The sequence below is a fragment of the Squalius cephalus genome (genome assembly GCF_949319135.1).
Source record: "Squalius cephalus genome assembly, chromosome: 21".
Lineage (NCBI taxonomy): Eukaryota > Metazoa > Chordata > Actinopteri > Cypriniformes > Leuciscidae > Squalius > Squalius cephalus.
The window spans coordinates 15,616,452-15,641,016 of NC_137142.1; the positions used below are offsets into that span (position 1 = coordinate 15,616,452).

Genomic DNA, 24,565 nt, shown 5'->3' on the forward strand with positions numbered 1-24,565 from the left:
ATTTACAGTGTTTATTTCTCTCTGACAAATCAAATCATGCTGGAAAACTTTTGTTGAATTTAGCTGTCGTGAGTGTGCTGTTGCTGCATGTCAGTTCACAGTGAGAGGAACTGTTGTCATTTATTTAAAAAAAAAAAAAACCGATGTATGATTGGTTGCATCAGTGCAGACTCATGAATATTAATTGTTTGCTGGCATGAGAGTGTGTCAGACTGTACTGCAGGGTCCTTCACTGTCCTCACTGTCATGCCACACTGCTTCAGCCCGCTGGACTCCAGTACCTCTATATGCTGATCTAAAACAACAGATGCACACATTACCACTTTGAAGTGCACTTAAATGGCATCACACACTTTTTTAAGTTTAGCACAGGGATAACAATGCACATAATTGTATTGACATACAGTACTGAGCTTTCAGATAAATCTTCATTTGGTATGTTTGGAATAGCATACCACCTGCCATTTTTGGAGAAAAAAAGATTTGATTGAATTCTCTTTTTTTTATCACTATTTCACAATATTCTATTGTAGGCATATATAGTTTGGGGTTTAGTGGCTCTCACAGTGACAGACAGTGACCTCAGAGGTGAGTGCTGTTGAATATGTTGCTAAAATTAAGCAAAACACTCCCAACTTGACACTGCAATTTTATTGGTACAGTATCTTGTGCATTAAATGCTTTTGTCGTTAGATTTGTAGAAGGACTTCACAACAGAAGTTGTGATCATCTTTTCTTCCTTATTTTGATGTATATGCAAGTAAAACAGCTTCTCAAATGAGACATAAGGGCGGGACTTGATTTTGTCTTTTGGGAATTGATTGGATCATTGTGGTTTGCTAATTGCTGCAGTTTGAGTGACAGGTTGCTGGAAGGGACGGATTATTGTCCCGCCCTTGTGGTGGGGAAGTGATGTTGTTGCGTGGAGGGGGGACATTAATGTTTTTTATTAAAGATTATAAGATAATAATAATAGATAAATAATTTAAAAAAATTATAATAATAGATGTGCGGGATTATGTACATTGAGCCAGTTATCACAAAATAAACCCTGACGCTTTTACATTATCCCTTACATAATAAAGATTGCATTATTCCATTAAATTAATGTTAAATTTTGATTTTATGGTGACCACGTATTTTACAGCATCCAAAATTAACACTTTCCAAGTGCCAAATGCTAAATAAATGCTCTTTAGGTCAAATTGAATGATAGGAATGTTAATGTAACTGTTTGAAAGACATTTATACAGAATTGCATAAATGTGTAATGTTGCAGTTACTAACAACGTAAATTTTGTTTTATTCCTACTGACCGCCAGAGGCATTGTAAACACTATTGGATTATCGAAGCGCCAGCCAGATAGGTTGAGAAAATATACCATCAAAGTCAAGTAGATGCTGAGCCCTGGGGGTTATAAGCCACAGTTGCCTCTTTCGCTTTCTCGCCTGGTTGAGAGAGGTTGTTTTTGGTTAAGTGATATATTTGAGCTGTCAAGTGCATCTTACAAGAGATATCGTCCTCACAAACGGTGTCAGTGCGCATCTACGCCACTTCAATGGATTTGGTGTATTTTAGCAGCATTTTGGTGAGTTTTGATTTTTATTTGAGTTTCATTGCTTTTCGTTGGTAAAACTGGTGTTTTCCACGCCTATAGGTTAACAGTCTCCCTTTGACATAATCATCTATTCAGTTGTTCTGAGTGTTTTTCCTTTAAATTTCTGTTATACTCTGTGCCCCTCAGTTCAATCCATTGGCCATTTTAGGCCTCTTTATAGAGCTGGTAAGTCCCGCCCCTTCCGTAAAACCCTGCTGGACCTCTAGGTTGAAAAATCGTCAATGCAAGTGAATGGGAGAAAATAATTATTTTCTGGTCCCGTTTGAATTGTGCCATGAATGTGAACATATGTTGTCTGTGAATTTTTTATATAATCTTTCATGTTACGAGTTTGACAGTATATGGTATGATTCTTCGGCTAGCAGTTGTGGAAAAGACATAACGAGAAAGACTACATGTCGCCTATGTGACGTCACCCCATAAAGTTGACTTACCCGTGGTTTTCGCCAACCTCAACGATTCTGTCCTCTCCCTGAAAGAAGGCGGTGAAGTGCACCAAAGACACAGCCATGTTTAGCGGGATCCGTGAGCTAGTGTCCGTGTGCGAATGGTGGTGACGTTTCAAACGCGTCGAAAGCAGCGAAGAGTTGTAGTCCACAAAGTGCTCTCACACAAAGTCTAACCGTATCAAACTTCTACACGCTAAATTGTAGCATTCTTCACACGAAAGATTATATAAAAAATTCACAGACAACATATGTTCACATTCATGGCAAAATTCAAACGGGACCAGAAAATAATTATTTTCTCCCATTCACTTGCATTGGCGATTTTTCAACCTAGAGGTCCAGCGGGGTTAGCGGAAGGGGCGGGACTTACCAGCTCTATAGGCAGAAAGGAAGGAATCCTGTTATTTTTCTCACCTGTTTCGTTGCTTCATTACCATCATTCCGCTTGACTTTAAACCTTACGGTGCTATCTGAGGGTGTTATTATCGAGTAAATATGGCTCAGCTAGATGGCCACTGGTTTCCCACTGACTTGTAAGCTGTGTCGTAATAATCTTCTCCCGGATGATGGTCATGACGTCTGCCCTTCGTGTTTGGGTGTTCAACATCTGAGAGGCTCTCACAGACCCGTGTCTGCACTGCAGTCTTTTACCTATGTCTGAACGACGGCTCCGTCTTGCAGAGTTAGACCCTAATTCAACAGTGAAACTCGGACAGTTGGATGTAGCCCCTTCGCGCACTCTGAAGCGCAGGGCATCTGCAGCACCCGGCGCTACCCTCCCATCTAAGAGAGGGCCACATCACGAAGTGAGAAACATTTGTGTTTTGATGAAAAATTCACTTTCTAAGACGGTTTCTGTGCTTTCTATAGAGATGGCGGAGCTGAAACACCTGCTTCACTCGCTTCAGCCTGTCACATTTGCTACACCTGTGAAGATACCTTTTTTTCGTGATCATGGGGATGCTGTGGATGTTGCTGCACAACCATCCCCTCAGAATGTTTTCACTGGTTATCCAGCAGTGGAGGGGTCTAGTTGGGGGTCAGTTCAGTCATCTAGACAGGTCCAGTCCTTTTCTGATGATACTTTGGCCGTGCTTCGAATGGCAAATGCTTGTCTAGGACTTGATAAGTCACCTGTCCAATCTGTCCAAACCAACCTTTTTTTTCAGGCAGGCCACAGCTGCGACTACCTTTGCCATGCCACCATGTAAAAATTTTGTGGCTGAATTTTCAAATGCCCTCACAGGTTCTGGTCTGCCTAAGTGGCACTCAAAGATTGCTCGAATGTTATAGCATCTATGGCTGAAGCAGATTGCATTGGGGTGAGTCTTGATCCGGAAATAGAGCAGCCCGTTGCAGCTTTGATGTCTCCTGATGAGGCTCTATGAGGGAATGTGCGATGTCCCAGTGCGCTATGTGGTCGCACAGAATCATTGATAAATAGGCATATGAGTCTGTTTCTTGCATAACCCATGCAGAAAACACAATCTTTTAGCTACTTCTTGCTGCCACCAGTACGATGGAACCAGTAAATGTTGATCCCTCGATTTCACAGTTTCTGCAAACTGCTTTTTTGGCAATGGGCCATGTGACTCGCTAGTTGGGTAGTCTTACAGCCACGCTTTTGGCAGCCTGCTGCCAAGTGTTGCTTGCCCAAGCATGGCTACCTGAGGACTGTAAGAAAAACTTGAGAGATATTCATCTTGTTACCGGGCATCTTTTTTTTTTGTCCTAATGTTCCGGAACTTGGAAAAGAGGGTAAAGCTTGCTGAGCCCACTCGTCAACTGACGGACGGATCCTTTAGGATGCCAGCAGTTCAGACTGCCAGCATGCTACACCTCAGTCACAGCCCCTTCATAGGCCTCGTGTTACTGAAGATGCTATAATTTTTCGGGCACCTCATCGCCAGTTGCCAGGAGGACCCCGTCAGCTTCTCGACGTGACCAAGCCTGAGACACTTGATCGATCATTTTTGGAGTACTGGAGGACCAACACAGCAGACCCCTGGGTTTAGATGACTCTGAACAGGGGATATACCTTTTTGACACTGGCCTCACAGATTTTCAAGAATTATTCCTACGATTGTCAGAGACACAGTTCGTTCAATGGCTCTCTCTCTGGAAATTTGTTCAGTTAGAGAACGGAGCCATAAAAAAAGTTCATCCCCTCATAGGGAGGCGGGTTCTATTCAAAATATTTTCTTGTTCCGAAGAAGGACAATGGTTTCTGCCCCAATTCTCGATTTGAGGCATCTGAATTTGTTCCTGAAGGTCCTTCCTTGTAGAATGCTGCGGACAGACAACATTCTGCGGTCTGTGGCAGCAGATGACTGGTTTTTAAGTGTCGATCTGAAAGATGCATACTTTTACATCCCAATTGTTGTTTATCACAGAAAGATTCTGCAAAAGTTCTACCTTTCAGTCTTTCTCTTGCTTCTTGTGTCTTCACAAGGTGTGTGAACGCAGCTCTGTCTCTTTGGATGAGAGGTATGCGTATTCTGCCTTATTTGGACGACTGGCTTCTTTGGGCCCCCTCAACACGACAGGCTGTGCAAGAGATCAGACTATTTTTGAGACACGTACAGAAGTTGGGTTTTTCTGTAAATGCGAAAAAGAGCCATCTGATTCCAACACAGACCACTACATTCATAGGAATGACCCTGAATTCCTACATGTCTGCCTCCGTCTCAGGAACGTGTGACGAACATTCTACAATTCTCGGCTCGCTTTCGCCCGGGTGTGTTTTTGCAGTACCGGGTGGTCCTATGACTAATAGGGATATTAACAGCTGCTACAGTGGTGATTCCCCTGGTTTTACTCCACCTCAGGATGCTCTTTCCAGGGATCGAGTACATCCAGGAGAATGGAGGCTTCATCCAGATGTAGTGCAAGAAATCTGGTTACAATTTGGAAGAGCAGAGATGGATCTTTTTGCTTCAGAGATGACCACTCACTGGATTATGTGGATTATGGTTAGCAAAGACATAAGTGTCCAGTACCTTGGTCCAGGATACACTGCCTACTATATGCGTTCCCACCTATCCCTCTGTAATGGGAGATGTAACACAGGATGATGGCCAGCAAGACCATGGTTTCCTTTGTTGCTGAGACTTCTGACAGGCAATTATTAGAAGCTTTCCCCCAAGAAAGACATCCTCTCCCAGCGGGAGACCAGCGCCTGGCACCCGGATCCAGCTCGTCTGGAGCTTTGGGTCTGGCCATTGGATTAAATTCTTCTCTGAAGCATTGTGACCCTGCGGATATTCACACCATCTCTAATGCTGGGGCTTCTAACACACGACAGATTTATGCTTCCCGTTGGAAGATTTTTTCTGCATGTGAGGAGCAGGGGCTTGATCCTGTAACATTCCGAGCATCTTAAGCTTTCTTCAACATTTTCTTGAGGAGAGCAAAGTGGCTTCCACTTTGAAAGTGTACGTCACTGCAATTTCTGCATATCATGTTCAAGTTGGGGGACCTTCTCTTGGATCTCAGTCTTGTCTGCAGTTTTTTGAAGGGTGCATGCCATCTGAAACCTGCTCTTCCTCACTTTCCTGTATGGGATTTGCCACTCGTGCACAAAGCATTGATATTAAATGGATATCCTTGAAGACTGCTTTTTTGTTGGCTATTGCTTCTGCAAAATGAGCCAGTGAGTTGCATGGTGCTGTCTGTTAGCGAATTGTGCGTTGGTTGCCAGATGACTCTGGGGTGGTCCTTAGACCCAGTCCTTCTTTTCTTCCAAAAGTCTGTCTTCCTCAGTTCATAAACCACCACATTGAACTGGCATGTGGACACTACTGCTCAATTCAGAAAGTCAGACCAGATATTTGTCTGCTAAGGTTGTGTGAAGGAAGGTGCTCCAGTGTCGAAGCAGAGGTTGTCAAACTGGATAGTGGAGACTGTTATACTGGCTTACAAGGCAGCAGGGAAACCATTGCTCTGGGGTCTAACTTGCCATTCAAATAGGGTCATCTCATCTTCATGGGCTGTTTTTAGAGGAGATTAATTGGCGGACATCTGCACTGCCACTACCTGGGCTTCTCCATGCACGTTTGCCAGGTTTTATAAGGTCAACGTTGCTGCTCATCATGCTGTGAGTTCTGCGATTCTTCAGGAGCAGCCTTAATTTTTCCTCAGGTGGGTGGCATTCCTCATTACTATGTTTGTATGTGTCATCCAATAGTGTTTACACTGCCTCTGGCAGTCAGTAAGAATGAAACAGAACTCTAGTTACACATGTAACTGTGGTTCTGTGAACTCTGGATGACTGCCAGAGTTCTTTGTCAATCTGAATGCCAGAGAAAGGTATACCGAGTGCTGAGCTACTGTGGCTTATAACCCCCAGGGCTCAGCATACATCACTAAGTGACTTTGTTGGTATATTCTCTCAACATATCTGGCTGGCGCTGCTATAATCTAATACTGTTTACACTGCCTCTGGCGGTCATCCGGAATTCACAGAACCACAGTTTCATGCATAACTAGCATTCCCTGAGATAACGGGTACGAGCATTGTGTCAGTAACTGACGCTTATGGGGAACACTCGGTTTTTCTCCGAATACTGAAGCCTGATTGGTTCATGTCTGTGCACCTGCACAGACAAATGACTTTTCAGCCCACCAAATGGGCGGGGCCGACTGTCTATTTAAATCACGCTGAAAGCTATTTTCGTCAGAATTTTTCGACTGGGGAGCAGTACCATCAACTCTCATACTGGTTAAGCAGACAATATCAGCGCGTGAAGAGCAGGGACTTCTAAGTTGTAGAACCTTTTAAAGGTGGATGACGAAGGCCAGCTGGCCGCCGCACAGATGTCGTCAATTTACACTCCTCTAGACCAAGCCCAAGAGGAGGCATCCACTATTCAATAACATTTCGGAGCGGAGTCCCAGTCCTCTTCTTCAGAGGCAGCCAGTCTCATCAAAGTCCTCCTTGGAGCCGCCAAATGAAACCATGCCGCTTGAACCAGATGAGGGGCGCTGGTCTTCCGCGGGTGAAGAGCATTGGAGATTCATCTCGCTGAGGGGAGAGTGAGGCACATGGGTGCTGGGCCGACATGAACTCGCTACAGTCCTGTTGCTCTGCCCCGAGGCTCCGCTGTGTCTTCTGTCTCGGCTCGAAAGGGGAAGAGAACGGGAGAGCGTGCGAGGTGGTTAGTGCAGTCTTGGCATGGGCACATCCCAGGCAAGCGATGCATTCAGTGTGCTCGTCCACGAGTCAGCTGCAGCTGTTGAAGCGCCGTTAATCCACTGCTTGAGGCTTGTTTCAATGATTGTTTTCAAAGGCTTCTATCTTCTTCTCTTCTGAGTCAGTGAAGAGATTAACTTAGTGCTTGGAGAAAAATCCTGATGAAAATGGCTTTCAGCGCGACTTAAATAGGCAGTCGGTCCCCTCCGTTTTGGCGGGCTGAAAAGCCATTTGTCTGTGCAGGTGCACAGACATGAACCAATCAGGCTTCAGTATTATTATAATTATTTTTATAACTGAGGTTATTAAATGTTTTGTCGTATACTGCACATTTTGGTCATCAAGGTAGCATGCTATTCCAAACGCAGCTATACGGCTCTTACCGTGATTGGTCAGTCTCTTGCTGTTGATTCATGATTTGATTGGTTGAGCTGAAAGACACAGAGTTCTCTTTTGCAGGAGTCACATCACTCTGAAAGAGAAAAGGTGAGTGGTTTTGTTAATGTTTTGGTAGTATTTACCTCTCCATTTCAGACTAGCTTGAACTGTATCTCAAGGGGTCATGTAAAAAAAAAAAAAGGTGCTCTTCTTGAATAAAACTACATAATGTAACTTACACATCTCAAAACGATGTTGAAACTAAGCTGCAAAAAATTGTCATCCCAAAATTTTGATACAGCACAACGGGATTCTATGGGTCAAAAAGACGCTGTAAAATGTTTATGTGAAACTGAATTACAATGTTTTTAGTGCAAAACAGCTTGAACGACATTATAAATGGACATCAGGGGGAAAAAATTATGATTAAAAGTTGTAGGATGCAGTAGTCTTGTGCTAATTTTCATGTGATGCCTCAAACCTGTGAGTAAATTGGCTCCCAAATCGGCCGAAAGGCACTGGCGGGGATTCTGTGAGGTTTTGGGGCACGAGTTTTTCCTTGTATCCCAATGCGAACCTCGGCAGGAATAGGAGCCCGTCTGGGAATCTGCCACGGCATGCATAAGCTTCCCCCCGCCTGTACGGCTGAAGTGTTGTGAGTGTATGAAGGTTTGAGGAGAACTGGAACCTCGTTGTCCTCTTCATCATCATCCTCATCATCATGAGCCTCCACTCCCCTGAGCCGATTTAAAGTTTCATCTGGGCTACAGGTCGTCACAGAGGAGAAGTCAAACACTGATGCATCGGCCACGTCGCAGTCTGTGTCCCCATCATCGAGACGAGGGGGTGGAGGGCAAAGGTCAGATGTGTAAACGCGTCCATCAAGCCCCGGAGACCCACAAACACGTACGGCCAGACCAGCCGAGGAGCTCTGACTCTTGGCAGCAGTGGTGAGGTTTCCCCCTATGTCAACAGGTGGCCCAGGGTTCAGAAACCGACCGGCCTCTCTTGGATGACAAACGAAGGGTACGCAGATGGGACCCGTGTGGCTCTGCCCTGCGCTGCCATTCCACTTGTACTCTGTAGTCCAGCCACCAAGTGGCAGCTCACAAATATGCTCACGGCCATTTCTGAGGGGAAACAGTTGCTGTTTCATTATGTAGATAAAAATTGTTATTGTTTAATATAGGTAAGCAAACCCCCCTTCCCCCCCCCAAAAAAAAATAAATAAAATAAATCAATCCTTATTATGTTTAATCTAATTGTAAATTATACACATACTGTTTTTATGAGGAATTTTTTTAATACATTTTTTTTGCTTTCTTTATATATATATATATATATATATAGACCACATAATTTTTAATCAATGTCATAACTGGATCGCATCTCAAAATCCAAGCAACCTATTTATAGGACCCATCTAAAAATATATATTGTTTCAATAATATGTCGCTACCTCGGTTTCATCACCACTTTGTGATGTTTAAACATTAAATAATTGCCATTTATTTTGTAATTGCTCTACAGCCAATAGAAATTATTCAAATATAATCTGTATTTACAGGCTCCAAAGTTTGATTCAATTTAATACATTTCAGTACATTTAGATTTGTTTAAATGTTTAAATCATTTAAAAAATTTATTTTAACCATTAAAGCAGGAATTCCTTAACTCTATTGTTTAACCTCCCTTAAGTTTAATTTAATTTGTTAGATTTTGCTTATATATATTTATATATTTTGGTATTTATTATTTGTAAGTAAATTATTCTTATTTTTTAAAGAGATTTAATAGAGGTGTATCTGTATCCAGTTATTTAAGTAGCCAGATTCAAATGTTTATACATATTATTTAAGATCTGCATCATCTCTTGAAATTGGATAGAAATAGCTCTCAAACCGAGCTTGATCAGATCATTTTCTTCCAATTGAAGTGTTAACATGAAGGCTTTTTATTCTGATTGTTATCAGTCAGATTTTTGACAGATTATAAGGCTATATGCAAATTTATTCATTTAATTTAAATGCAGTTAAACCAGCTTGATTATTTTCCAAGAAAATGTGACTGATGTCTTAAAGTGTCTTTTATTTTGCTCTAATTTCTGATGACATACCTTAAGATGCCACTGGGCCGAGGTAGCGTCTGTGAGATGCCAACGCGACAGCATTTCCTCTGATGTACAGTGCTGTCTATGCCTGCGCCCGCTGTGACACTGGCTGAATGCACATTAGTGTTGGCACAGTACTTAGTAAAGGCGGAAGGACCACCGTCGGGGCTCTCGGCACAGCACCTGCTTCTCAAACTGCAGACACACTAAAATTAGCATCAACCACCTGCCACAAAAGCCAGCTTTAACCAGTTAGACAGAATAGCACTTCATAAAATTCACATTTACTGAAGACTTATGTGACAGACAAAATAATCAAAAAACACTGACCCTTGTTTAGACCCCACCCCCTCTTTGCATGGCCCCGCCTTCTCCAAGGTCATGTGACAGCTTGTGCAGAGATCCCACAGCACCCGCTCGCTCTCCTGTAGTGAACACCAGTCTGCGTGCCCAGCGCCAGAACTGCGTAACAGAGCCTGGTGGAAATAGGAAGTGCAGTGGAGAAGATGCAGTGTCTTTTGTAGCAACACTGGAAATTAAAATCCCTTAGAAAATATCCGACTGCATTTTAGGAAGAAAATGTACACTTTCTGTAGTGAAGTGCTTGGCAACTATTTACTTCCTCAGACAGTAGTGCAGCAGTGAGCAAAGCAGACCTAAGGTGGCACGAGTTCAGCAATGCAGTAATGCCATCTGGACCTGCTCAACTGTGCCGTAGCATTCAGTGCCAACTGACGGGTTACAACCCTAGCGTCACGTCTAGCATCACAACATTTTCTCTATTTCTACATTTATAAGTTCAGAAGTATCTTGACTATATATTCCTAATACAACATCAGCTGTTTAATTGAGTCAGGTTGCACATTTCAGTGATGACAAACTAAAGATGCAAATATTCTGGATTAAATACAACCTCTTGAACTCGAAACTGCATTCAAGCATACTACTCTTGCTATTTCTGCCATAGAAAGATATGATAAAGGTAGTAGTACACTAGTATGCGGTTCAGCACGTGTCTATGTCATCCTGTCTATTACCACAGAAAATGTTTTTGACTCATCTCTCAGTTTGTAAAAGCTAACAACAAACATGTTTGCAGTAATGTACTTACAATGGAAACTCATCAAGTATGTATAGTACATTAAATTAATAAAATGTACAACTACATAAAAAAACTGTCCACAAAAATATTTAGCAGACCAACTGATTTCAACACTGATAATAATCAGAAATGTTTCTTGAGCACCAAATATTAGAATGATTTCTGAAGGATCATGTGACACTGAAGACTGGAGTAATGATGTTGAAAATTCAGCTTTACCATAACAGGAATAAATTACATTCATTAAAAAAAGTAATAATATTTCACATTTTTACTGTATCACCTTAAAAGGATGTACACAATTTAAAGGGATGGTTAAATTCCCTTTTCACAAGATGTAAAATAAGTCTCTGATGTCCCAGAGTGTGTATGTGAAGTTTTAGCTCAAATTTTTTTATAGCATGTTAAAATTGTCACCTTTTTTAAGGAAGCTCGTGTAGTCCCTACCAGCCGTTGTAGTCCTTAAAACGTGATTTATGTAAAAGAATATATCTCTCTTTGCATTGAACTTTGAGCGTCATAACTTTGCAGATGTTGTTTATGCTTAAACAGCAACATTACACACTAACTAAAGTTAAAAAAGTTAAATAATAATCAACCACACATTTAACATATCAAAATAGCATGTATTGTTTTTATTAAGGCTAACAATTTCTTTCATTTGTTCTTACCAAGTTCATTTGCAAACATGTGACTCACCTGTATAATGTTCAGGTATGCGTGGATGCGAGAAACAGGAGCGAACAGTAGAGAAAGCAATCTGCAGCTCTCTTTCTCCTCCTAGCAGAAAAATATTATAAATAATTACATGAAACCAATATTATACAAAAGTAAAAATCAATAGACTTGTTCGTGCACTTAGATATAAAAGGGCCTGGTTGGTCTAGACACATTTCATAGTCCCTTGCTTTCAAAACTTTAAATATTGTAACATGTTTCATAACATGAAACAGGAAGATCTTGCCTGAGCGTTTTGTGGATTGTTGTGGGGTGAAGTTGTACTGAACTCTGTTCTCAGGACAGTTCCCAGACCGTACACATATCCAAGATATGCATCAGAGAAAGACTTCTGCAGAGAGACAAGTAATGAATGAATGCATTTATTTTTAAAAGTTTGGGGTCAGTCATTTTTTGTTTAAAAAATAAAAGTCTCTTAAGAGCACCATTGCTGGCATTTATTTGATCAAAATGTATGGTAAAAACAGTAATACTGTGAAATATTATTAACATTTTTCTACTATAATAAATTTTAAATTGTAATGTATTCCTGTGATGGTAAAGCTGAATTTTCAGAATTATTACTCCAGTCTTCAGTGTCACATGATCCTTCAGAAATGATTCTAATATGCGGATTTGCTGCTCAAGAAACATTTATTATCAATGTTGAAAACAGTTGTGTTCCTTAATTTTTTTTTTTTTGGAAAACTTTTTTTTCCCCAGGATTCTTTGAGGAATAGAAAGTATTTATATGAAATAGATTTTTTGTAGCAATGTAAAAGTCTTTACTGTCACTTTTGATACATTTAATGAGGGATAACAGATTACTATTTTACATTGTTCTGTCCAGTGAGGTTGAGAAAAGCCTCCCCAGCTGCACAGCTTCTCTCATTCGTGGTCAGGCGTTCTTCTAGGGTGTTGCGGAACAGCAGGTGGCGCTGTAGCATCTGATCAATATGCTTTACAAACGGCACACTGTCTCAGAAACACATAAACATGCTTGTTATAGTCCGTGATATAGACAGAGATAAAGAGATGACATGAAATAGTGATAATATAGTTCTCTACTTTTGCTCTGCAGATTTATATTTCTCAAGAAGCTGATTCAAACTAGACACATAATCGCGCTCAGACTGCAACAGCATCTCCACCACACCGCGCCTCCTGCCTGACAGAAAGAGACAGAGGAACATGAGGACCCACATATTAAGCTGATAAAAGTCTCGGTGAAGAGGTGATTTACCTCGCCGTAAGCAGCTGTGTGTTACCTGGCAGGAAAGAGCATCTACACCTGAGAAACAGAAAACAAAATCGCTGAGGTTTTTTAAATATAATTTACTTCTCATTTAATTCCCACCACATATTATTGTATTTTGTATATGAGCATATATTTTAAAGTCACTTTGAAATCAAAATGGACCATTTTTATTAAATATTGCAGTATTTATTGTTTAAATGATGATTTATCGCACATATACTTTTTTTTTATTCATGTGCCCTTATCATTTTTAAAGTCACCATGAAATCAAAATTGGCAATGCAAATTTTGAATGCAATATTGCAATGATAATTATAAATGATTTTTCGTTCACATAATATTATTTTATTTTATTCATGTAACTAATAAATTCATGTGCCCTCTTAATCTGTATTAAAAATAACTTCCCCTCCCTCTTGCATAGACATCTCTTCTCTTCTCTGATGATGTGTTTGCTGGCACGAGGGCGGGACAACCTGTCACATGAGATCACAACCAATTCCTGATGGAAAAAATTAAGTGCCGCCCTACTTTTATTTCTTCAAGAAGCCATTTTAACTTGGATATACGTCACAATAGGAAAGAAACGGTTATCGCAACTTCCATTTCATGCCAACTTTAACATATATTTAAAAAAAAAACATATTTTATAGAATCATTACAAATATTTGTACCCAAAAAATGAAAGCTCACCTGTATTCTGTCTGGCCCATTGCCACACCTGTAAGCCCTGTAGGTAACAGTGTATGAGAAATGCTCCGCCCACAGATGAAAGGGGAGGAGCCTCTGCAGCATCATCACTCTCTCCGATACCGTCATCCACTCCATTACTGTATTCATACACACATTGGCACACACACTTTAACATAGTTTCAGTCTTACATTCTATGGGTAAATTTGTGTGTGTGTGTGTGTGTGCTCGTGTGTGCGCATGTGTGTGTATATCTGTGTTTACTTGACTCTTCCTGGATTCTCTGGTGGTTTTCTGTCTTGTGTCTCACAGAGCTGACGAAACTGACAACGTACCTCCTCCAGCTCCTCCTAAAAAGACACATGAAAAAAGTGACTTCAACACATACAGATCAGATTTGAACTGTTTTTCTCCTTTTTCTTTCTTTCCTTGAGCTTGTGGTATCTGTAATTGAACTGTTGTCATTTATGCAATAGGGACTACGGATGTAAATTGGCAATGTTGCTATAATCCGGTACGTTTACATTTTGTATTTTATACTGATTTTCATTAACGTGTGTTGTCCCAATTAAATAAACAAATAAAACAATAGATTTACAACACACGTGTGTGTGTGTGGCCTCACCTTGAGGGACAGCACCAGACTCTCTAGGTGAAGTGCGCGCTTGTTGCAGCCATGTCTTGTGTCCTCCAGCTGGCTCTGCAGGTCAGTATCTCCCTGCTGAATCTGATTCAGCTCCAGCAGTGCACGAGAAAACCCTGCCCGCAACTCACACACCATGCCTTGAACCTGAACACAACCAAATGAGACTGAATACTTAATGAAGATATTTAATCATTGTATGCAGGTTGCACTCTTAAAGGGGACCTATTATGCCCTTTTTTACAAGATGTAATATAAGTCATAGATGTTCCTAATACGTCTGTGAAGTTTTAGCTTAAAATACCCCACAGATCATTTATTATTCCATGTTGTAAACGCCCATTTTTGAGTGGAAGTATCTTTAAATGCAAATGAGCTGCTGCTCCACACCCTGTTTTCCAGAAGAGGAAATCGTGCCTCAGATACTAAAACACTAAAACATCTGTTTGGTTTTGATTATCGTCTCTATCGCGGTCACGCTCGCGTTACATTGCAGTTCTTCATCATCATTATTTGTTCATCATCAAGTTTATTATTTGCATGCGTTTTAAAGCCATATAAGTCTAAACTTCAAATATATGGTTTTCACACATCCAAAGCTGGCTGTCCGACAGCCCGTGAGTATTAAACTAAGTTCTCATTCATGCTTTAATAAGAATACATTTCTTACTTAAATGCTGATGTTAAATGCTCTGGCGAGGAGATAAACATGGCGGACTGTGTACAGTTCACTCAGGGCGGGGTCTATGCTAATATCAGCATTCGTGGGCAGGGGCTTGTTCTGAGACACTGCTTATGATTTATGGGGATTTTAAAAAAGGAGTGAGTGGGTAATTTTTACCATTAGGGTGGATGTATATACACACTGCCGACATATTAATGTTCAAACACCATGTAAAAGTGAATTTGCATAATAGGTCCCTTTAAAAAAACATTTTGAAGTCAAGCATGGCAATACATTTCTGTGATTTTTATGACTTAATTTCCATATTTTTTCCAGGTCTAGTAATCACAATTAGATTATTTGTTATTTCCCGATTTTCCATGACTGTGGGAAATCTGAATTACACATACCAACCCAAAATATGTATTTTTGAAAGGCAAATGTTTAAAGGCCCATGAAGATTTGAGAACATGCATTTAATGCTCATATAAGTTTCTTGTTATTACTCAAAAGTGTTGAAAGATTGTCAGTGTGTGTCTGTTACCTTAGAGATCTCTCTTTCCATGTCTCCCTCATGAGATTTCCTTTTCTGTGTGAGGATACACAAACATCATTTAACACAGTCTCAAAGGTTTGTAAGCATTCTCTGTGGAGAAGCTTTAATTTGCAGGGGACTACTGAAATGTATGTTGGTGTAAAACACAATACAACAATATGGTTATGATACTTACTAATGATGATCATCTTATCTATTTTATGTTTTTTGAGCCATTCCACCGAAAGGGTGACATTTCTGTCCCCAGGACATTATATGTATAAAATTGCATGAAAATGAACTCTAAAATACATTTTATTATTAAGCAAAATGTCCTGCACATTAAGCTAACTACAAATTTTAAATGTATAATTAAAAACATTAATAAAAACTACATAGAACACTAAAAAATATAGCATTTTCTGCATGTCCTCACCCTCTATCTCTAAACTTTACCATGAAATATGATGATTAAAATCCTTCAGAAACCTTAATTTTTGGGCATTGTTTTGTGACTTTATATCCAATCTATGCTTTAAAATGTTTGTTTGGGGGTTTTTTTAGAAAAAAATATTTTATCTAATATTTTAGATAAAATACACATTTTAGTCGTGTCCCCGGGTTTTCACTCAGTCCTGTTACCCTAACATCCCCCCCCCTCTGAAAAACTCCACAAGACTCCACATTTTCAACAGGAAGTTGCATCATCTGGATCTTCTGAAGGCAATGGGAAGACCAAAGTAAGTCCTCTCATTTTAATTTCTGTATATTTGATGAAATTGTAACTATGACTGAGAAGGTCAATCTCAACATTCTGTCCTGTTACCTAAATTATTTCTTAGATTTTATTTGTTCATTTTAAAAATATTAACTTTTGGTAAGTTACTAGAATTTGCTCAGTGTCCTCATGCTATTAGCATGTATGTTATGTGGTCATATGCCATGTATTTGATAACTTTTTGATTAAAAACTCAATCCTGTTACTTTCAGTCCTGTTACTTATATGAAAAATAACAGGAGTGAGTTAAAGTAACAGGAGTGAGTAGAGTCCTCTGTTTTGTTGATTTAATACTGTAAATATTAGTTGATATAATACTATTCACCTGAATTATGAGTTTTAAGGCTGCAATACTTATATTGTAGACATTAGCATTAGTTTTACAATGTGAACACCATACTTCCAGCCAGGAAGCCAGTCCACCACGAAGTGACTTAAACGTTTTGTCTTTGTCTTTCTTATTTTTTGTAGAAGATTTTGTAGAAGATGGAGAAAACCCATACTATGCAGGTGCCAGAAACACCCACTTATGGCATATTGCAATGGAAGGAGCGAAACACACCCGCAAACCTCTCTATTCTCTCTTTTTTGTCTTAACTTCCCTCTTTCTCCCTCCCTCTCTCTTCTTCTCTCTCTCCTTCTTTCTCTTTCCACCTCCTTCGCTGTGAAGTACTACTAGCATATAGTACATCACTTCAACATAGAAATCTTATGCACACACAGTCATGTACACTCTCTCTCATAAACACACATATGGACACTCATTCCTGTTACCCAATGTTCATTCCTATTCCCATTCCAGTTACTATTTTTTTTCAAACCACTGTTTTTATCAGTTTTGTTTGGTCCATCATTTATATAATTGTTTAATAAATTGAATTATAAAAAAAATTATAAATTTGAGGCTTCGGTATTCTTTAAAATGAGAAAATGGCTTTGTGTTTTTTATTAAAATACATCTTGCCTTAATATATAGAGATTTTTTTTGTCACAAATATCAATTATTTGAACATATAACCAACAATTTCTTTAAAATAAACACTTTCTTGTGGGGAAAACAAAGGAATTAATTGACATGCTTTTAAACATGCTTTTTAAATGGCACATGAGTTTCAGTAACAGGACTGAGAAAATATGCGTCCATCTGCTTAGAAACCTTGTAAAAAATTAAATAAAGTTGCCTGAGTTTGACCAATGCACATTTTGAATAGTTAAATATGTGTAGTATTAGATTCAGTGTTGAAAAAAGATAAAAAAAAATAAAGTTTAATTTTGAGGAGTTACAACAAGCAAATGTCACCCATTCGGTGGAATGGCCCTTTTAAAGGAGAACTCCGGTCAATTTTAACATTGAGCTCATTTTTTTGTACATTTGGAGTGCTGTCAATACAGAGAACAACGACAAAAATCGGTGTTGCCTACACCGAGTTATTCTATTTTTAAAATTTGCACCCTGATGACTTCAATGGGGCAAGTACTAAACCTGCTTTTAGCCTCTTAACATCCTTGATGTGTCATTACAAGTGCACAGAAAATGTGACTGATTCCTTCTGAGTGAACACGAGTGAGTCTGACTGCAGTAGATGTGAAAGATGTGTATAAAAATGATGTTATTTAAGCCAGCGCAAATACCTTTGTTTACATCCTGTTTTTCGGTTGAAGTCCAAAGTAGTCGATTGCCGAGTTCACGCGCGTGATCATAGGTAACTAAACCTATGCGTGTGAACTCTGCAATCGACTACTTTGGACTTCAATCGAAAAACAGGATGTAAACAAAGGTATTTGCGCTGGCTTAAATAACATCATTTTTATACATTTCTTTCACATCTACTGCAGTCAGATTCACTCGTGTTCACTCAGAAGGAATCACTCACATTTTCTGTGCACTTGTAATGACACATCAAGGATGTTAAGAGGCTAAAAGCAGGTTTAGTACTTGCCCCATTGAAGTCAACAGGGTGCAAATTTTAAAAATAGAATAACTCGGTGTAGGCAACACCGATTTTTGTCGTTGTTCTCTGTATTGACAGCACTCCAAATGTACAAAAAAATGTAAAACCTGAAATCACCAACATTGTGGGAACAAGCCAGCAGTCAGTGACCATGATAATAAACGTATAATGTCTAAAACAAATTCTAAATGCAGAAAGGTTTGTGTACGTGTTAGATTTAAGGTCCGTTCACACAGAGGACAATAACTATAAAGTTAACGATGAAGATATAGCTCTAAATACCTCCTCCACTGTTTCCATGAAATGCGCGCGCTTGTGTTTTTACCTAGAGCTGGTCGCCCGACGCCCAGTCAGCGAATCCCCCAGGTGGGGGAAAGATACCTGCCAAAGAGCTGCTCCACCCTACAGCAGAGAGTGGCAACAGATTTATAAACGTTTTGTTTAATTTTTTTTTCATAAGTATTTCACGATCTTCTCATTTCTTAAAACAATTTACAGTCTTGTACAATATGTAAAATCAAGTAACTTTAGGCTATATAAAATCTAAATAGCAGACGGAGAACGACACATTAATAATTAATAAAAATGCAGTGTTCAACACAAATCTTTATAATGAAACTAAACGCAATTAATAATAATGATGATGATGATGATGATGATGATGACCGTGCACTTACCAGAAAGCAAATTTTCAAGATTTCTTTTTCAGTTTAAACGTTATTCCATTTCTCTGACATAGTGACGGCCTCATGTTTTAGTAGTTGTCTCTCCCTGAGCTCTTGTATCCCGGTGTCCCGTCAATCCCGTGTCGTGCACTGCGTCTGACTGCGGGAGGAGGGACAGGACACGGACTGACTGTGCGCGCGCCGTCCGGTGTCCCTCTCGGGACCGTTCACGCGCTCTTGCACAGTCAGCAAAAGAGCAATTTTCTGCTGCTGCTTATTGCTCTTTCACTTCCACTCACACATTATATCTGAGGTCTATAATGTATTGAGATCATTAGGGACTCTATACGTGGTTTGCGATTAATTTAACTTGAATACAAAGAATATTTTGTGCAGTAACATGATAAAATAAGTTCCATACATTCGCACATTTATATAGCTCACTTCAAAAAGGCTGAACCAAACGGGCACACGACTCATTAATATTTAATTCACAGATTTAGCGAAACTGCGGACAGGGCGTGTCTTATATAAACAGAGGCGTGGATTTTAAACATGTCGAATATGATTGGACGAATCCTTTCAGTATGTTTTGAAATTTCCGCGCATGCGCAGTGGGGAAAGGTGTTTCTCGGTGAGTTCGATTGTTGATTCTCTCTCTCGCTTATAACTTTGTGTTTCTATGTTGTAGTAATTAATGCTTCGGATGAATAACTTCGAGTTGTCGAGTGCGAGAATATAATTAGTTGTGCAAACGAGAATAGTACTGCATATATAAACCTTTGAATGTCACCCAGCATGTTATACTATTATTGCTAATAAATTTACACTAAAAACATTTGAATTTTCATATGAACATCTCAGTTCCTTTCCCACGTGATAAGCACAGCCATCAGAACAAGCTGCTGTTTTGGATATCGGTTGTTAGATATCGGTTGTTTGGATGTCAGTGTCTGGGTTGATTAATGGTCTTGCATGGTGTCATTGTGGTAGACTGGGGAAATGAGGACAAGTGAGTTTGATTCATCTGACGAAGAGGATTTTGGTGAAGAGGAAGCCACACCTCTTCAGATCTCATGGTGAGCAACATATACATGTGCAATTGTGCATTTACATACTCACCATAGATTGAAAGTGATTGTGTGTGTGCGCTTTGCAGGTTGTCACTGTCAGTGGTGGAGTGTTCCCAGTCTCTTGGCATCTGTTCCTTACCTGGTAAAATTAATTGATAAATGAATAATGTCTCTGTGTGTGCTCATTCCATAAATGAGGTAGTTTCTACTAGAGCTGCATGATTTTGGGGGAAAATCTAAATGCATTTTTTTTTCTGATAATTGTAATATTTCATTTTTAAATTAAGGACTATTTAAGTAAAAATACTAATAATTATTATTTTACTGTACAACTGTAAAATTGCAATACTAATTTAAACCAAACTAAAAACACCAGACCATGAGGTACTTGTGTGTATAGTCATGGCCAAAAGTTTTGACAGTGACATAAATTTTGTTTCACAAAGTTTGCTGCTCCAGTGTAGATCTTTCTATAATATACTGGAAAACAATGATAAGCATTTCATAGGTTTTAAAGGATTTGATTGGCAAAAACATTCAATGTGTGCAGCAGAGTCAATATTTACAGTGTTGACCCTTCTTCGTAAACTCGCTCTGGCATGCTGGATTTCAGCGTCTGGGCCAAATCCTTCTTTGATCCTGTGTCTGTCTGACAAAACTTAGTATGAAAGTCTTAGTAAAATTCAAGGCTGCTCAATAAATGTGAGGCACGTGCTGATTCAGTTTAAAGTAGTACATATAATTATATATGTTACTCAGTTTAGTTTTTGGAGTAATACTTTCTATTTCTCCAGTTTGTGACGGATGTAAAATAGAAGGCGGCTCCTTGTCACACATGTTTTGGTTTTGTTCCAAACTATTTAACTTTTGGACTGTTATTTTTGATCTGGGTTATTTCTGAACCCATGATCTGGATTGATTTATTTTTCAAAAAGAAATCAAGCCGGATCATGGCCAAGCAATTGTTGGGATCCTCTGGGACATTAAAAACTCTTTCAAGCTTTCAGCAATGACCTCTAATGATGGCCATGATTCTTGCTAAAAAAAAAAACCGTAGGACTATCCATGCTTCAAAGCTTGGTTGCGTGAATTGCTTTATGTCATACAACTGGAAGAGATGCGTTTTTTTGTTTGATTATTACGGTTGCCAAAGTGATTTTGGTCGCTCTTGCATTTTGTGGGTTTGTTTGTATATTATACAAAAACTAAAAAATGTTTTTTATATATAAAAGAATAATAGAGTGATTTGCTGATGATATGATTGGTGAAATGGTTTTAGCTGGTCATTTTGTGCAGGACATCAACACCACAACAACTGAAGCAGCAAACTTTGCAAAACACCAAATTTATGTCACTGCCGAAACTTTTGGCCATGAGTGTAAATGAGCACAGTGCTTCACTCTAAAACACACAGCGCACATATTTAATTAAACTGCAGCCTTTGTGATTTTGGAAAATCAATTTTGATAAAACATGACGTTTCGGTTTTTATTTTGATTGATTGCACAGCCCTAATTTCTGCTCATTTCAGGTTGCAGATATAAAGAAATCAGAAGAAACCTGCAGAAAGATGTTGGTGAGTCTAGCTGACACAAACACACACACAGTAATGGTCTAATCCAGTGGTTCTCGATTGATTGGTTGCAAGCAGCAATTAGCAAACGAGAATGATCCAATCAATTCCTGGTGACAAAATCAAGTCTCCTCCTACTTTTTGTTCTCCGTCAAGAAGCTGATTCACTATATACGTCACAATACAATCACATCAATCATCTGTTTCATGCTAGTTAATTTGCATAAGTATGGTTTGTTTCAAACCCCCAAAATTCAAGAGGCTAATTTTCCTATTCAGCCTATGCCTGTTTCTGGTAATATTAATACATTTCAATGTTAGGATATTTTTCTTTTACTTTTGTACAATAAACAATTTTGTTCACCACTTGATGCTCTGAAGCACAACCAGTTGAGAAGCACCAGTTTAAAGTATGCGTTGTGTGCAGTTTGTACATGGCTCTCTTGGATAGGATAGCTGTGATTTATCTGTGGTTTGTGTTTGTGTGTAGCTGAGATGTGTGATCAGGGTGTGGAGGACGTGTTTGTATTCTGCACCAGAGGAGAGCTGGTGCGCTACAGAGTGCCATGTCTGTTAGAGGTTTATTCTCAGAGTGGGCTCAGAGTGCACCACCTCCCCTTCCCGGACGGATGCGCTCCAGAGCTTCCTCAGTGCTGCTGCATCCTGGAAGAACTGCACGACTGCCTGCAGAATCAACGCAAGACCGTCATACAGTAAGAATAAAACACTCAGTTACTCCATTCAGTGATATTCTTCCTCTTCCAGGGAGAAGAAATGTGATCATTTTTCCTAACAGAAAAATGTATTTTCTATACGGTATATCAAACCTTTTAGTTTTAAGCTAACTTTATTTTTAATTTAGTTTTAAGACAGTTACATGTATTAATATTATTCAGTATTATTTTTTAAAGAGAAATTAATACTTTTTTCAACAAGGATTTCTGAAGGATCATGTGCTGAAAATTTAGCTTAGCTAATATATATATAATATTTATTACATGACCATTAGAAGAACATTAGATTCTAATTGTGCTTGTATTCCTCCACAGTTGTTATGGAGGTCTGGGACGCTCAGGACTAAGCAAGTATCAAATGTTCAAACTGAGCGCAGTGTCATGATTAATGTTAGTCCCGTGTGTGTGATTAGGAGTTTAACTTGTGTTTCATTGTCACAGTTGCTGCGTGTTTGCTGCTGCAGCTCTCTGTCTCCATCACGCCCAGTGCCGCGCTGGAAATCCTGAGGGAGCTGAGAGGAGGCGGAGCCATTCAGACTGTCAAAGTAAGAGACAACATCTGAAAACCTTGATACATCACTTCCCTTAACCATACAACTAAGTTGTTAATTATGCTTCTTCATGGCCTCTTATAGCAATACAACTTCCTTCACGAGTTCCGGGAGAAGTTTGCAGCATATCAAGAAACCAAAGAGCGACTTTCAGAGAGATCAGTGTCCCGATGATCAACCTGACATTAGGATGATTTGAAAACGGGAAAAAAAAAAAAAAAGACTAATTGTTCTGATTGGTTGTTTTGCTCTATGGATGTTCTCTACCTTGATCATGAGTGCATTTGTTTCTATTCTGATGGCACTTTAAAAATGCTGTACTTTTATAAGTTGATCTAATTATAGTGTGCTTAATATATAACTTTAACTTTACAATTAAATGAGCCTTGTTCACTTAAATGTGGTCTTAAGTGGCCTAAACAAGATGTTGTCTGCATTAATCCTGGCCAGTGGATCAAATTAGGAGTGATGCTTATTGTGTCTGGGAAACAATATATTGCTTATGTGGGTGACAGTGATTTGAATGGCAGATTAAATTCATTATGCAGTTGTTGGCAATACTTCTTGGCAATTCTTTCATACCAAAGTGGCCATAGGTAAGGGGCCATTACTGGAGAAGTTAACCAAGGTAACAAGTACCAATGCCTTTACATTGATCAGAGATACACTAATAATCACAATCAATGCAGTTCAAGTGACACAATTTCAGGCACTATAGAATGATTATAAACCTTTCAGGTTTGTCACATGATCATTTTAATATAGCTTGTGCAATGCAGTATCATGGTTTTATTTCTTCTGATTGAAAAAAAAAAAGCCATTATATTGTTGAAAAAACTTGTACCATTCTATCAGAGTAAACCAAACCCTAGTATCACATTATTGTAGCCAAATGGAATAAACAGGAGTTCATACAGAGAAAATGGCATCATAAAATGAGCCATGAGTTAATGTATGGAGGACTTTATTGGGAACTTTAAAGCAATATTACAAGCAAAAAAAAAATTCACAATTTACTACAGCTCTTGCAAGACTTTATAACATTCAAACTCACATATCAAGCTGGATTCACTCACACACAAAAAGTGGCAAATGAAGACATTTCTAAACCAATCACAGGGAAAATCCCAAATAACCTATTACTCTAAATATCACCTTGGTGGTCCAGCTTGGTGATTAGGAACAACTGCATTGACTGTCAGTATAGTCAAGGCTCCTTCCACACAGCTCTGCTCTGAATCCAGACGCAAACTACAGCATCACCGAAGGACTGAGGATTGCCTGTGATTACTGACGGAATTAAAAAAAATCTTGGCACACTGAGATCATGCCAACATTAAACCAGTGTCCAAAATGGTATCCACAGTCATCTCTGCTATCTCACAAAAATAAAATCAAAACAATTCCACTTAGAAATACAAATTCACACAACAAAATTTAAAAGCAAAAAAGGTTACATGTAGAGTATTTCAAGGATGTATGAGCGAAGCAAAGCCTTCAATACACTGAAAGCATCAGTCCTCATTTGCTTCCAACATGAGAGAAAAACAATGGTTTTAACACTTGAAATGGAGAATTCATCTGATAAGAACCATCAAGGTGAAGAAGACTACCAGCCTGAGCTCAAAAACATGGTATTACAAGATCATCAATTACCAAAGCAGCACACAACTCTGAAGGTCAAATTAAAGAGCTGACTGAGCAACAAGGCAGTAATATAGTTCAAATAAAATAAGTCTGTAAAAATGCTACAATCAAGATCTTTATTTTGCCCCCCAGTTTGAAAACACAAGAGTAAAATCTCTGCACATATCCATCAGCAATATAGTTTTGAAGCCCTTGTGCATCTGCTTTGGACATGATCTGGTCAATGTAAACCGTT

General features: G+C 39.1%; 2 protein-coding genes across 3 annotated transcripts; one reads left to right on the forward strand and one right to left on the reverse strand.

Annotated features, from left to right (window-relative positions):
* Positions 1-128: 128 nt before the first annotated feature.
* Positions 129-18,914, reverse strand: LOC307149717 (uncharacterized protein). Its single transcript, XM_079856248.1, has 16 exons — positions 18,765-18,914; positions 18,413-18,489; positions 15,367-15,411; positions 14,141-14,305; positions 13,780-13,865; positions 13,518-13,654; positions 12,810-12,857; positions 12,635-12,734; positions 12,403-12,541; positions 11,814-11,918; positions 11,549-11,629; positions 10,078-10,223; positions 9,754-9,942; positions 8,119-8,767; positions 7,643-7,731; positions 129-295 (listed from the first exon to the last, which is right to left on the reverse strand). Exons 3-16 carry the CDS (start codon positions 15,385-15,387, stop codon positions 208-210), a joined length of 2,043 nt encoding a protein of 680 aa, XP_079712374.1. The 5' UTR covers positions 15,388-15,411; positions 18,413-18,489; positions 18,765-18,914; the 3' UTR covers positions 129-207.
* A 21-nt stretch (positions 18,915-18,935) lies between these two features.
* On the forward strand, positions 18,936-23,794 carry cdkn3 (cyclin dependent kinase inhibitor 3). 2 transcript variants are annotated; one of them, XM_079856256.1, is made up of 8 exons: positions 18,936-19,386; positions 19,746-19,831; positions 19,912-19,967; positions 21,357-21,401; positions 21,889-22,111; positions 22,448-22,479; positions 22,574-22,677; positions 22,768-23,794. In XM_079856256.1, exons 1-8 carry the CDS (start codon positions 19,360-19,362, stop codon positions 22,855-22,857), a joined length of 663 nt encoding a protein of 220 aa, XP_079712382.1. In that variant the 5' UTR covers positions 18,936-19,359; the 3' UTR covers positions 22,858-23,794. The 2 variants fall into 2 exon arrangements, with proteins under 2 accessions (XP_079712382.1, XP_079712381.1); XM_079856255.1 differs by having other exon boundaries at positions 19,326-19,386; positions 22,448-22,483.
* Positions 23,795-24,565: the final 771 nt, after the last annotated feature.